Source organism: Nomascus leucogenys, chromosome 17, assembly GCF_006542625.1.
Source record: "Nomascus leucogenys isolate Asia chromosome 17, Asia_NLE_v1, whole genome shotgun sequence".
NCBI classification, from domain to species: domain Eukaryota; kingdom Metazoa; phylum Chordata; class Mammalia; order Primates; family Hylobatidae; genus Nomascus; species Nomascus leucogenys.
Window position 1 is genome coordinate 76,003,048 of NC_044397.1, and position 15,670 is coordinate 76,018,717.

Below are 15,670 nucleotides of genomic sequence, written 5' to 3' on the forward strand. Positions count from 1 at the left end.
CCTCCTGACTTTCCTACCCTCCAGCCTGTCCAAATGGTGATATAATTTTCTCTTTTGCTAAATCAATATCTAATATTTACCTTATTATGTAAATATGCTCACTGCTGAGCCAAGTAGTATACTATAATTGTACTCCATGTCTTGTACAGTTTTATTTTCTTTGTCAACTTAAAAATTGCCTCTTTGGATTGTTCTGTTTTCTCTATCACTCTTATAATTTCTGTCCAAACTTGCTGACAGGACTGTAATATCTTTATTGATATGATTTTTTGCAAAAGCTCATGCAGTAGTCAGTTATAGATATATTTCTTCCCTGAGGACATCTCATGTGGACCCCCCTCCATCTTACTGCTCCAATATGCACTGGTGTCTCTTTAAATATAACTGTTATTCTGTGATTTCACTTCCCCTCTTCAGTCCTAGTTCCCCTGTTAGTGGGCTCCCATGTCTTCCTCTTTCTTGGTTTACATCCTTGCTTTGGTGGACCACATTTGCCAGTAGCTTTCTGAGAAGTGGTATATGAGAAACATTAGAAAAAAACAAAAACTGGCTGGTTCCCAAGCTGTATATGAGGTGAAAAAAAATTAAAAATCAAAATCAAAATATAGCTGGGTGTAGTAGCTCACGTCTGTAATAACAGCACTCTGGGAGGCTAAGGCGGGAGGATCACTTGAGCCCACAAGCTAGAAGCTGAAGTGAGCTGTGATTGCAGCATTGTACTGCCACTGCAGCCTGGGTGACAGAGTGAGACCTATCTCTAAAACTAAATAAATAAAAATAAATAAATAACATGTATTTCTGAATATTTATTTATTCTCATGATTGATATAGGCTGGGCGTGGTGGCTCACGCCTCTAATCTGAGCACTTTGGGAGGCTGAGGTGGGTGGATCACGAGGTCAGGAGTTCGAGACCAGCCTGACCAACATGGTGAGACTCCGTCTCTACTAAAAATACAAAAAAACTAGTTAGACGTGGTGGTGTGCACCTGTAATCCCAGCTACTCAGGAGGCTGAGGCAGGAGAATAGCTTGAACCTGGGAGGTGGAGGTTGCAGTGAGCCAAGATCGTGCTACTGCACTCCAGCCTGGGCAACAGAGCAAGACTCTGTCTCAAAAAAAAAAAAAAATCTAATACAATTTTGGCTCTTGATTCTTTTTATGTGATACCATTCTCTTTCTCTCTCCTTCTCTGGAAAGTTTCTAATAGTCACTTTATTTCTGAAATGTGTTCTTCATCTTTTCATTTCTTGATCCAGGAACTTGATGATTCCTTTAAATCTGAAAAATCATATCTACACCTCTGCAGATATTTTCACGGTATTTCTTTGATAATTTCTTACCCTGATTTTTTTTTTTTTTTTTTTTTTGAGGCAAGGTCTCTCTCTGTCATCTAGGCTGGAGTGCAGTGGTGCGATCATGGCTGTCTGGAGCCTTGACCTCCTGGGGCCCAAGTGATCCTCCCACTTCAGCTCCCTAAGTAGCTGGGATCACAGGTGTGTGCCACCATGTCTGGCTAATTTTTTAAACTCTTTTTGTAGAAATGAAATTTCGTTATGTTGCCCAGGCTGGTCTTGAACTCCTGGGCTCAAGCTATCCTTCTGCCTTGGTCTCCCAAAGTTCTGGGATTACAAGCATGGGCTACCTGATCTCCCCTGAATTTTATCTGCCATCTTTTTCTGGAACTCCCATTAGTCAGATATTGGTTTTCTGGAACCAATCTTCTGATTTCCTTATCTTTTTTCTTCCTGTTTTTTAAAGTTCTATTATCTTTCAATTATATTTTCTGTGAGATTTCTATAACTTAATTGCACTGTCGTTTTATCAAATTCTTAAGATTTCTTAAGATTGTGTTTTTAATTTTCAGAAGCATGTTCTTGTGTTTTATTCTGTTGTTTAATGGATGCAATATCTTCTCTTATCTCCTTAAAGACATTTTGGTTTTTGGAGAGTTATTCTGCTTCATACATTGCTATTTCTTGTGAGTTTTTATTTTTGTGCAGTTTCTTTTGGATTTTCTACCAAGTTGGAGGCTTTGCTCAAATACCCAATGGTTCCTTGAAGTCTATTTACATATTAAGTGTGAGAAACTAAATTGCTGGTTGGACACTGTATTGAAGGGATTTGTCAGCAGTTCACTGGCTCCCTGCAGTTGATTGGCAGATTCAACACGCTTCATTAGAGGATCCTACATGTCATTATGTGTAGGTTCTTTCTCTAAGAGAATGCAGTTGTTGCAAAGAAGAATCCTTCAGTCTCCTGCAGAGGCTGAAGAATGAAGGTATAGAGTCCTTACTGCCAACATTCTTACTGCTGAGTGTTTAAGGGGCTGGGGTCTGTCAGTGTGTAGACTTTCTGAGTTTTCAGTAGGGTATCTCTTCCCCAACTTTCACTGTTTCTTATATTCCCAAGTCTAGAGTGTCTCTACTGAAAATGTCCAAATAATGAATTTTCTACAGAATAAGGCTCTCACCTCTTTTTTAGATTGGGGAGGGACTTGAGGATCTAAATGCTGTTATAGACTCATGCCAGTTCCTCCATTTTCAACCCCATACTTTACTTTTGCCTTCTATAGTATCCAGTACTTACCATTTTTGACCCTTTCTGTAGTTGCATGGTTTGAATTAGCCTGTTTCTCATTTATATTCTGCCTTCATTCTCTGCAAACTATCTGTTCACTTTCCATCTAACAACAAAAATTTGATCTGCCCTATTTACTATTGTCTCTCCTATTTTCTTGGGTATTGGGATTTATAACTTTAAAAAATATCTTTACTCTCATTTTAGAGAGGTTTCATGAGGGTACAGAAATAAACAAATGTTTCTGATTCACCACATTTCAGCAGGATTAAATACCATTTTGACATGTTGAGTTTCATATACCCATGGGGCATCAGAGGCAGGCAGTTGGATAGATGAGGCAGAAGCTTTTGAGAGGCACTCTCATTTTGAGTGGTGTCCACAGAAAGTGCTGGTTAAAGTGATGAGACCACTCTTTAGTGTGTGGAAGTGTGATAAGCTGTGGACCAAGGATAGACTCCTAGAAGAATTTTAGAAGATCTTTGAAAACACAAATTACAGAAGGCAAGGCATTGATAAATTTACCAAAGGGGCAATGTCAGCATGTCAGAAAAGTAAATAAAGACAGATTTTTCTTTTGAATTTAGAAATATGGAGATTATTAATGATTTTAGCAAGATGATATGCATGGAAGTCAGAATACATTAAGAATGAAAACAAGGTTTTATTTTTTTTTTTTTTTGCTTTCAGAAACTGCTGACAGAAGCAAAATAAAGGGTGTTCAGTGGCTTATGAAGCAGATGAACCAGCCTGTGGGCTTTTTCTGTTGTCTCCACCTTGGATACTATACGCAGTGGATTTTCAAAGACCCAATGAGGGAATGCATGCAGTGACTTTGTTGCCCTTAGATTAGCTGTGTGAAGACGTTTTGGCTGGTTTGATCTGAGAGGTCATTTCTCTTCCTCTACTTTCTCTTTTCAGGGTTGGTGTGAGCAAGCCAGACTGTATGGGGCTTTAAATTCTGGGTATGACTGATGAAGCTGATACTATTAACCATGTCTTTCTTCAATCGTATGTATGATGAGATTTTGCAGGATAATAGAGACAGTGGAGTGTAGGGGTTACACTAGAATAAAACCTAAATTCCATTTTTGAGGTCTCTGAGGGAGCCCAAAACACAGCACTTTGTCTTTCTTTCCTGAGTTCCGAAAAAAATTGAGAAATAAGACAGAAGAGCAAGGCAGGAGGACAGCGAAACATCAGCTTGATTAACGAGGGAGGCTGGGCTGGAATGGCACTTTTCCTTTTGGGCAAATGGGTTTCCTATGACTGATGCCCGAGTTGAGCAGACTTGCCCAGCAATCCTCAGATTCACACAGGGTGGAGAGAGAAAAGCACCGCTTCGTGTGGGGATGGGGAGTGAGGTGAGCCCAACATGACCAGTTTATCCAAATGTACTCTTAAGGTAAACCTTTCTGCCTGACACCCTACCCCTACGGAAGGAAGAAGGCAGCAGCAAGGGGCCAGCGGTGTTACACCATTGGACTTCCTGGACATTGGTAGAGATATCCAGAGCTGGGAAGAAGCAGTGCCCTAAAATACAGGTTGGCTTTCAACACCCAACACGAGCCTATACCTGATCCCCCTTCGAACCACTCCGACCATCGCTCACTGGCCCCCACCATGGGCTTCCATCTGCATTATTTCCTGTTAATGGCGTTTGCAGTCACTGTTCTCCCGCCAGGAACTCTCTTCTTCCTAGACACTGCCTCATGCCCTCAGATCTGCTCAGATGTCACCTACTCAGGGGGTCCTTCCCTGACCACCTATCTCAGATAGTGCCATGGCTTGACCCTTTTTCTCTCTATTCCATTTATCCTACTTTGATTCTCTTAAAAGCTCTCGCCTATCTCTCTTCCTCAGTTCATGAAGGCAGATGCTGTCTGTTTTATTCATTGTATGAGCTAAGGATATATTTATTCAGTGAATGAGTGGATGGTCCAGTCAACTTGGAGTCTGTTCCAGCTCAGCTGCTGCCTGGAGTATTATCACTTGCAAAGTGGCCCAGTCAGCATGGGCCTCTATTGAAGTGCTACATGAACTCCTTTCAAGAGTAGAGGTGGGCCAAGGTGCAGTGGCTCATGCTTGTAATTCCAGCACTTTGGGAAGCCAAGGCAGGCGAATCGCTTGAGCCCAGGAGCTTGAGACCAGCCTGGCCAACATGGCAAAATTCCATCTCTACAAAAAGTACAAAAATTAGCTGGGTGTGGTGGCATGCACTGGTGGTCCCAGCTACTCTGGAGGATGAGGTGGGAGGATCATTTATGCCCCAGGAGGCAGAAATTGCTGTGAGCCAAGATTGTGGGCGACAGAGTGAGACCGTGTCTCAAAAAAACAAAACAAAACAAAAACAAAGAGTGGAGGTGAAGCTCGAATGAGACAACATATGGAAAAGAGCTGAGAAATGTACTAGAATCGTGGAAGTGAGTCCTATAGAGTGGTTACTGCTACAAATAGTAGTCGCTCTTTTAGAATCAGGGAGAAGTTTCTTATCACTTCAGGGAGTGGCAGTTAAACTGATGACATTGCCAAATTTACTAGGATTATCCTCATATAAAATGTTCTCATTCATTGTTCCCAATCTTAGCCTTGTATCTGCCACCCTGTGTATCCTAATGTTTTTATTTGAAAATTCTAATTATAGTAGGCAATAAAAAGGAGGAAATTTTTATTTTTTAATTTTTTTTATTTTTATTTTTTGAGACAGAGTCTCGCTATGTCGCCCAGGCTGGAGTGCAGTGACACAATCTCGGCTCACTGCAAGCTCCGCCTCCCAGGTTCACACCATTCAAAAGGAGGCAATTCTAAGCAGAACAGAGCTACACTGACTTGAGCAAAACTAACAAAAATTCCTTAGTGGAAGACACTGACTTTGCCATGAGATTTTAATGTCCTAAAGAGTAGAGAGCTTCACTTACCCCCAAAAAGTAATTTTTGAAAACTGAAAGAAGTACGCTAGAAATCCATTGTGAAGCAATCTGTGGACCTGTGATTTTCATTTCTTTACAGATAAATATGCCTTTCAATCACTTGCAATTTCAGTACCTATAAATCCTTCAAATGGACAAAACAATCCAGTTTATTCAGAATTCTGTTTTTATCAACAGTTGCAATGAGGCAGATTTTGTTATATTCTGTCATTTATATAGTAGTATATGGAAAATACATGGACTTTGACATCATCTAGATATGGCTTCAAATTCCAGCTTTGCTACTCAATAGCTGAGGGGGCATGAGAAAATTATTTAACCTGGGACTGAGTTTACTCATATGGATATGTCTTATATAAAGCTCTGGCCTTAGGGCTTGTCTAAGAATAGTGTCACAGTCAAGAAAAGGTGTGCTGTCTTGTTAGTGAACGGCTATGAGATGTTCTGTAGCAAGGGAGCCCATTTAATTGTATTTAACCCAGACTTTCCCAAATGTTTTTCCTTATAAAATCTGTTAATATGTTACAGAATTGGTATTCCATAAAGGTCCCTGTGGGAAATCCTGGCTTGCATAATGCCAGACATATTTGATGTAAGAAATAAATTTTGCTTCCCTTTTCCAGCTTAGTGTTGGCCAGTCAGAATTTTCACTGGATGCCTACCAGGCAACTTAAAGTAGAACTCTTGGGGTTTTGTGCCTTCACACCCTCCATCCCACCTCCTTCCATAGTCTTCCCGATCTCCAATCATGGCCCCACTATTCATGTATTAGTTTCCTAGGGGTGCTGTAACAAAACACCACCATCTGGGTAACTTAACAGAAATTTATCATCTTACAGTTCTGAATGCTAGAGTCCAAAATTAATGTGTCAGCAGGACCATGCTCCTCCTGAAACCTGTAGGCTACGATCTTCCCTGCTTCTTCTAGCTGTTGGTGTTTACCAGCAATCCTGGGCTCCTTGCTACATTACTTAGTGTCTGCCTCTTCGTCACATGGCATTCTCCTCTGTAGTTCCCTCCACTTATTATAAGGACATGAGTTATATTGGATGAAAGCCCTGCCCTAATCCAACTCCAGTATAATCTCATTGTAGCTAATTATTAGGTTGGTGTAAAGTTACTTTTAATTAAAAGTAGTATGGCTCACGCCTGTAATCCCAGCACTTTGGGAGGCCGAGGTGGGCAGATCACGATGTCAGGAGATCACGACCATCCTGGCCAACATGGTGAAACCCCACCTCTACTAAAATGCAAAAAATTAGCTGGGAGTGGTAGCACACACCTGTAGTCCCAGCTACTTGGGAGGCTGAAGCAGGGGAATTGCTTGAACCCGGGAGGCAGAGGTTGCATGAGCTGCGATCGCGCCACTGCACTCCACCCTGGTGATCGAAAAAAAAAAAAAAAAAAGTAATGGCAAAAACCACAATTACTTTTGCATCAACCTTACTATGTCTGCAAAGACCCTATTTTCAAATAAGGTCATATTCTGAGGTACTAGGAGATAGAACTTCAAAATATCTTCAACTCAGCACATAACAATCCAGGCAGTTACTCTGGGCAGAAAACAGGTGCCATCCTTGTACTTCTTTTCTTTCCCTCAGCCATTATGTCTGGTCTATGAGCAAATATTCGTAGATCTGCCTTCACAATGTAGCTGACCATTTCTCATTACCTCCCCTGCTACTCCTTGACCCCAGCCTTTGTCATATCTCCTGGGTTATAACAATGGCCTCTTATTAGGTATCCTGGTTCCATCCTGATTCTCCTTAAGCCTGCTTGTTAGATAGCAACCAGAGCAATCATGTCACAGTGTAAATCAGATGATACTCCTCCCTTGCTCTAAACTCTCCAGTGGTCTCCCATTATCATTAGAATAAAATGCTAACACAGATGAAGGAAGATAAGACTCTGGGAACTGTGCTTTATCTATCTCTCTAGCCTCATTGTGTACCACTCCCTCCCCTATTGACCGTACCCACCAACCCACAGTAAGCACCTTGTTTGCACTGCAGGGCTTTTGTACTGTTTCTTAAAGGCTGGCTCCCTCTCATTCTCATATCATCTATCCAAAGATGTGTTTCCCACTCATTGTTAGCTGAAACACTTGCACGCCATCTGGCAGAGAGCAGAGAAAGTTTTTTTCTTTTTTTCCATTTTTTTTTTTTTTTTTTTTTTTGAGACAGAATCTTACTCTGTTGCCCAGGCTAGAGTGCAGTGGTGCAATCTCAGCTCATGCAGCCTTCACCTCCTGGGTTCAAGCGATTCCCCTGCCTCAACCTCATGAGTAGCTGGGATTACAGGCATATGCCACCATGCCTGGCTAATTTTTGTATTTTTAATAGAGACAGGGTTTCCATGTTGGCCAGGCTGATCTTAAACTCTTGACCTCAAGTGATCTGCCTGCCTTGGCCTCCCAAAGTGCTGGGATTACAGGCATAAGCCATCATGCTGGGCCCAGAGAGAGTTTTGTCATCACTCATGAAGCAAAGCTCTCAGGAAACAAAAAGAGAGAAACAGGAATGAGATAGCTGTCCCAGGGAGGGAAAGGATCAATAACTAATGGGTATCCCCAAATCAGATTTACATAAGAGTCACAATCCAAACAAATGATTTTCTTCTGCTAATCTGAATTTGGAGAGGAAATTCCTACCTAGAAGAAGAGATCCGAGAGAGCTGATCTTGGTTAAAAAAAAACAAAACAAAAAAAACTCTTAACCTTTTGTTGTTTTTTTTTATTAGTTGTCCCAGGATCTCATCTGTAGGTTCTGGAACTAGTGGGGTGTTGCAGCCACCCCATGGTGGCTGCCAGAAACTGTAAGGGGAGAAAAAGAATATCTTTTCCTCATCCATCACAAGGCTCATGGCTGAGACCCCTATAACAAATAAAAAGGGAAAAAAAAACAGATTAAATGAGAAAAGTATAAAAGATGTATTTAAGTTTTCAGTGACACAGAAACCTTCAGAAAATGAAGCCCCAAGGACCCAGGGAAAACCATGTGTGTTTAGGGACAGTTGTGCAGAAGCATAATTGGAGGACAAAAGAGTGTGATCTAATAGTAATAAACTGGGGAACTCAGCAAGGCCTATTTGTTCAGATTCTTTTCAGCCTCGGTGTGACATCCTTTCCCTCTGGGTATAGGGCAGGACCCCTCTGGAATGAGGGTCTTATGACCTACTTTCAGGGGAAGTAGGTCAGAGAATTCTTTCATGGCCAGCTCTCAGGAGAAAAAGGTGGGAAAAGGTCAGGGAGCAGCCTGCCTGCTTCTGCTGTTTTTTCAATTTCCTACTGTTTAAAATACTCACTCTGCCAAGGAGCCATTATTTTGGGGTATCATGTTGTGAGCCCCGACACCTCAGTTCCTTGCTTTACCACTTACTAACTGTGAACCTGAGCAAATCACTTAAATTCTCTGAGGATCAGTATCTTGTCTATAAAATGAGATGACAAGGCAAAGTTGTTTCTAACCCTTACCTACCTGGTTAGAAATAAAAAATATAAAGCAATCAGCACAGTTTTTTGTACATAGTAAGCATTCAGTAATTGGTAGCTATTAACTGGTATCATTATCATGATGGTGCCTTTAGTCACAGGCATGGCCCTTCTATTTCAAAACTGTTGAAAAACATTTTGGGATAATGTTTACATTTTACTTTCCACCCCGTGCCCATTACATTTCCCTTCTGGTTGGAGTGGGATTTCAAGGTAAATCTCCAGACTGTGGTGTCAGATTATATTATTTTCTCCTCTTCCTGATTTTTCTCATTCTCTCCCTGCCACACACCTCTAGTTTCCTTTTCCTGCACATCCAAGGATATGGTGACAGAGATAGGGATGACTAATTCGTTAGAGAGATTAGACACCACCGTCTGATGCCAGAGAGGAACATGTGAAAAGGAGATAGGCATGTCTCAGTGCCACTTCAGCAAAAGGTTGCCCTTTACCTTGCATGCCATGACTGTGTCCTCCCTGGGGAAAGAGTGTTGTCCAGGATGTCAGCATAGTGAGACTCTGTCCCTTAAATAAATAAATAAATAAACTCCTGGGCTCAAGGGATCCTCCCGCCTTGGCCTTCCAAAGTGCCAGGATTACAGGCATGAGCCAATGTGCCGGGCAATAACTATTTTAATTGCAGCTACAATGGTTATTATATGAAAGATATGTATCCTTTGATTGGAGTAATCAATAGTATAAAGTGGGGAAGTGGAAACGAGTGAAGGGGAGAATATAAGGCTGATTTAAATACCTGCTCCTTGTTTCTTTGTCCTCATCCTGCAGGTTTTATTTTTGATTCTTTTTTCCTTGGCAAAACACACACCTCCAGTGGCATTTTCAGGTTTCTTTTCTTGAGGTCTTGCAAATCTGATTATGTTACTGGTTGATCAGGTAGGGGAGAAATGGCCAGGATTTTCCCTTTTTGTCTCTTCTGCTGGTCAGGTCGATTGGAATTTGAGTGTGAGCTAATGGAAAATAGCATCTAGCTCATTTTACCAATAATGAAGATGAGCCCAGTGTGTGCAGGTAAACGTATAACAATTGGCTGTCTGAGAAAAAGAAGGCCTGATTTCTGGTGTTTGCTGGTTACTGTGGTATAAATACTCCTACCATAGTTGATTTCAAGCTACCAACAAGATTACTGAACTCATAGTTGGAAAAAGATGCCCAGAAGCAAACCATCATATGTGTAATCTGTCTACCACACAGATACAAAAAACATAACTCTAGATCACAGATAATAGTAAAATGTAGTAAAATCATTAGGAAATGATAAGTTTTGAGTACTTTGAACGTATCTTTAAAATGTAACTTCTTCAATAACAGTTTAATTGTTAACGGTGCCTCTGTTGATCAACTGACTCTCAACATTCCTGAAAATTTAACCATCAGCTCTCTTGCGCTGGCTCGAGCACATCAGGTGGGACCCGGAGAAGTTACTGTCTTACCAAGGACCTTGGATGAGTCATGGCAGGACCTGGATTATTACAGAGTTGTTTCTGAAAACCAGACTTCTCTAGACAGATTTACTTATCAATGTTTCTTTTTATTCATTTGTTTATTTCTTTACTCCATCCTTTAATAATCCATAAAAGGGATTTAGGACTATTACAGGCTGTTATTATCTATTGAGACAGTAAGAGTCAGAATATTTGAATATATCTGGAATAAAGGTGGGAGAGTAGGCCAGGGGCAGTGACTTACGCCTGTAATCCCAGCACTTTGGGAGGCCGAGGCGGGTGGATCACCTGAGATCAGGAACCTGAGGTCAGCCTGGCCAACGTGGTGAAACCCCGCCTCTACCAAAAATAGAAAAATTAGCTAGGTGTAGTGGTGGGTGCCTGTAATCCCAGCTACTTGGGGGGCTGAGGCAAGAGAATTGCTTGAACTGAGGAGGCGGAGGTTGTAGTGAGCTGAGATTGCACCACTGCACTCCAGTCTGGGTGACAGAGAGAGACTCTGTCTCAAAAAAAAAGAAAAGAAAAAAAACGATGGGAGAGTGGAAAGCAGATGAGATTTAGAGCCATAAGTAAATTCTGGCTTTGAGTCTTGGCCTTGTCATCTTGATCAAGTCAGTTACTCCCTGGTAGAAGTTTTCTAATCTGAAGATGAAGGAACTGGACCACATGAACATTTAATATCTTGTAGGTCTAAAATATGGTTCCTTATTTAGATTCATCAGTTCAATAATATTTGCTTAGTACCAACTGTATGCACTCTCATTATGAACTGTACTCCAGGCAGAATGAAATACAGATATGATAATAAATATTATTATAATAGCATCTCACATTTATGCAGAGCCTTCTGATTTACCAAAGAGAAATTTACTTTGAGTCTCTGGGATTCTGTGGCTTTAGGAGATCAGGACATATCTTAACAGAATGTTAGAGAAAGAAGAAGCTATTCTAGAAGTACAAATAGAACCTTATTCCTAGGAAACAGAAGAGGTCATACCCAGGTAGTAATAAGGAATAAGCACTTTTTCTGCCATGTCTAGCAGTTGCTTCACTTTGTTTTTTTAAAAAAGCAACAAAATTATTTTTTTCTGAGTATAAAATTTTTGTAGAAAATTTAGAAATTAAGAAGTATTAAATAAGGAAAAAAACCATATATCCAATCTAATATCCTGCTTTTCTTTACCTAATAATATTTTATCATATTTTTCAAAACATTCTTAATAGAATCATTTTAATTGCTGTATGTATAATAATTTTGTCTTTTTGGTGTATAGTAACTTATCTGATGTCTTATTGTTGGAAATTTTATTTATTGACAATTTTTATTTTTCTAAAGAACACTGTGGATAAATAGCTTTGTTCCATATCAAAAATCATACATTGGACACATGATTTTCAACTTTAATATTTAAGATTTAGTAAGACAATTTTAGCAAATTATATACTTTTGACCTTTAGATTCTTTGATTCTGTCGATATTGTTTTGTATTTACCTAGATTTTATTCTGTTTCTAAACATTTATTAAAAAGAACATTGTGTATGAATTCTTCAATATGATATGTTTGAACTGGAAATAGCACCACTGTTTTCATATTATTTCAAGTAGGTATGATACAGTGTAGGGTTAACAATTTTCTTTTTCAATTTTCTGTGGGAGTTGTCCTCTGTCTAGTATAAGGTTTGTTGGTTTAGAAATTGCTCAACAAATGTTCAATAAATAAAAAGATTCATGCTAATTTAGGATAAGCAAAAACATATGAGAGGGTGTTTAAAAAACCCACTTCTCCATTTATGGTAATAGCTTTCATTCTCATAAGGAGAGATAACAGCTAAGCACAGTTGAGGAATTCTGAGTGTTGAATGAGAATTGTAAAATGAAGTATGTTGGTGCTTTAATTCACCTACGTGGGAAACCATGACTCAGATAGTTATTTGATTAAATGTTAATGAGATCTACTAAATTGACCCAATTCTTACTTTTATGTATTAGATTTATATCAATTAAAACAGGACTAGTTTTACCTGTTTTCCTTTTTTAACATCTTTGAGTCAACATCTGCTTACAAGGGAAGTGCTGTAACTACCCTGGTTATTTAAATATTAATGGCTTCCATTACAGGGGGCTAGGGATTGGCAGCAGGAAGATTGAGAAATTAGATGGCATGATTGGTTTCTTGTTTCTGTCCCCAGGAAAAAAAAAAAAACCTCTTACTGGAAGAGCTTCTTCCATTATTTTTTGTAAATATTGCATATATATATGTCTTTTCTGAACCAGTTAGAGAGTAAGATTGTTGATTTCAGGCATCCCTTGAAAGTAGCTGTGCTATAAAAGCATCAGTGTAAACAAGTTCATGTAATTTAAAAAAATGTTTTCACAGTGCCATAGAGGTCATTACCCTGGGGCTTCTTGGGAACCTAATTTCAGCTCCTAAATTCATTTTGTTCTTTATTATAGTCAGTAATAGTCAAAAGCATTTTTTAGCTCCATGCTGGATTTGGTTGGCCTTATTTACATTAAGTGTGGGGAATTCTAGTAAGTTAACCCTGAGAGACATGACAAGGGTTATATATTCAATCACATTATAATTATAAACCTTTATCTTCCTGGGGAATGTGCCTGAAAAGCTTTTAAAATTTGCTATAACCAATATTTTCATGTTATGCCAAATTGGGTTGTAATAAGCATGTGGTTAAAAGATTTTTACACGTTTTGTATTTTTAAGATGTTCTAATGGCTTGGCATTTTAAAGCACTGAACGAAAGCAGGCATATTTGCATAATTGTGTATCTCTTTTTGCATCCAGAAATGTGTGTGGAGTACCCATTCATTTCATGTATTTGATTTAGAATTTACAGCTAAGAACATAGATCATGCTTAAATAGCAGGAGTTCAGAGTCATGTTACGGCCCTGGTATGCTTGTCATAATTCCCTACTTAGCAAGGTCAGGATTAGGGTGAGACAAGAGAGGCACTACCTCAGGTGTAAAACTTAAGAAAGTGTCAAAAAAACTCAAGATTAGTAATATTTTAATGTAATAGTTAAAAAACTATAATACAGAGAAAAATTAATGATAATAAAAATGGTCAACATTTTAGATCAAGGTGAGATCTGAACCTATGTCTGTACCTCCCTCGCTTCTCCCTAGTCCTGGCCTTGAGTGGGATCAAGTCCTGGTTTCTCTACTTTCGTGTCCTTGCATGAGACACTCTTTTGATTCAAGTTTTCCTTATCTGAATTTGGTGACAATAATCCTCACTTTCCTGGTGACAAGGATTTTTTCCTTGGCCAAATTTTAGTCAGGCTTCTGAATCTTCTGCTAGGCCCATTTGTGCTCTTCCTTGTAAAATCTCGTTTTAGCAAAGGACACTGGTAAGTCGTTTTACCAAGAATCACCAACATCAACATCCGATCGCCTCAATGTCTGACCAGGTTTCTCATCCTGCACCAGCCCCCAGGTTATGTCTGATCACCCTGGCCTGTTTTCAGTGAGAATCCTATTAGGTTTAGCCAGATCCACCTTACCCCAATGCTTCCTTTGAGTAATTTTCCATCCACTGACCCCCACACTGCTCCTTGGCTATAAATTCCCACTGGCCCGTGCTGCATTTGGAGTTGAGCCCAATCTCTCTTCCTTGCTGCAAGACTGTTGACTGCAAGGTCCCTGTGCCTATCATTATCCTGATAAAGTCTTTGTCTCCATGCTTTAACAAATACCATTCAGTCATTTTTCTCTAACACTGGTGGAATTAGGAGATTCAAATCACCTACAAATACATGGGAAAGCCCACTATAAATATAATTTACATATTGATATTGAAGTAAATAATTAAACAATTTTATATCATTATTATTATCATCTCAGATGAATATTCTAAGCAAACATCAGATTTGAAGATCTTTGGAAAGCTTTGTGCTAATGGTTTGGGGCCTAATGTCTTTAATTTACTTATCAGCTAGCAATAAGGGGAGGGACCTAAGGGTAGTTGTAGGACCCCCACTCCCTTTCTTTCTTCCTTCCTGTTTTTGTTTTTGTTGTTGTTGTTCTTTGATACAAACTGGGGGTTTATAAGAGATAGAGAACATAACCAGAAATCCATTGCTTCTTTGAAATTTCCCTGCAAGGTGTGCATGGATGTCTGAGGTCTCACCTTTGCTTAAGCTGTTTCCACCCACCCATGATGCCTTTCCCATTTCTCCCACCTGTCTGAGAACCATTCACCTTTTATCCATATCCAACTTGGGTAAGGCCTTTCTATGATCTTTCGGCCTGAAATGTGCTCTCAATCCTCTGCCCTTCTGTGGTGGCATAATGGTTTCTACCACCCATTTATGGTCAGTTACAGAGTCTTGTTGTTCTGAGTCTTTATCTAATCCTCCACTGAATTTACTTTCCAAACTGCATTTTAAAAAATGTCAATGGTTCACTCCTGTAATCCCAGCACTTTGGGAGGCTGAGGTGGGAGGATTGCTTGAGCTCAGGAGGTCAAGGCAGCAGTGAGCCGTGATTGTGCTACTGTACTCTAGCTTGAGCAACAGAGCAAGACTCTGTTTAAAAAAAAAAATCAGTGATTGAAAAATTACTGACATTGTAAATCCCTTGAAGAATCTCCCATTAGCCTTTGGATTTAAGAGTAAGCAGGGATGGGGTGTGCTTATTTATGGTGCTATCCAAGGTCCTTGCAGAGGGCCTTTACACACAATACTTTTTTTAAGTGAATAAACGAATTTCTTGCACGTAAAAGGGCCAGGTAAATATTTACTCTTACGATTCATTTTTGGAATGCTGTTTTTATCCTAGACCCTGAGAGATGGTTGGTGCCATGTGGAAGGTGATTGTTTCGCTGGTCCTGTTGATGCCTGGCCCCTGCGATGGGCTATTTCGCTCCCTATACAGAAGTGTTTCCATGCCGCCTAAGGCAGACGCGGGACAGCCATTATTTCTCACCCATTACATTGAAGCTGGGAAGATCCAAGAAGATAAGTAAGTTTAATTAAATCAGAAAACCACTGGCATGAGTTCAACAGTTTTTCTTTTTTTTCTTTTCTTGTTTTTTTTTTTTTGAGACGAAGTCTCGCTCTGTCACTAGGCTGGAGGGCGGTGGCGCGATCTCGGCTCACTGCAAGTTCCGCCTCCCAGGTTCAAGCAATTCTCCTGCCTCAGCCTCCTGAGTAGCTGGGATTATAGGCGCAAGCCACCATGCCCAGCT

General features: G+C 39.9%; 1 protein-coding gene and 1 long non-coding RNA gene across 7 annotated transcripts in view; one reads left to right on the forward strand and one right to left on the reverse strand.

Annotated features, from left to right (window-relative positions):
* The window catches only part of CPVL (carboxypeptidase vitellogenic like), a 273,787-nt gene that overhangs the window by 60,237 nt on the left and 197,880 nt on the right, over positions 1 to 15,670 (forward strand). For all 6 annotated transcript variants that reach the window (XM_030797327.1, XM_030797326.1, XM_030797324.1 and 3 more), the window contains exon 4: positions 15,262 to 15,440. In XM_030797327.1, coding sequence (XP_030653187.1) covers positions 15,272 to 15,440 — 169 coding nt within the window. In that variant the 5' untranslated portion in view covers positions 15,262 to 15,271. The remainder of the gene's footprint in view (positions 1 to 15,261; positions 15,441 to 15,670) is intronic.
* On the reverse strand, positions 8,219 to 11,345 carry LOC115830986. The gene is made up of 3 exons (XR_004026531.1): positions 11,292 to 11,345; positions 9,752 to 10,049; positions 8,219 to 8,380 (listed from the first exon to the last, which is right to left on the reverse strand). It is a non-coding gene; the product is annotated as an uncharacterized LOC115830986 (long non-coding RNA).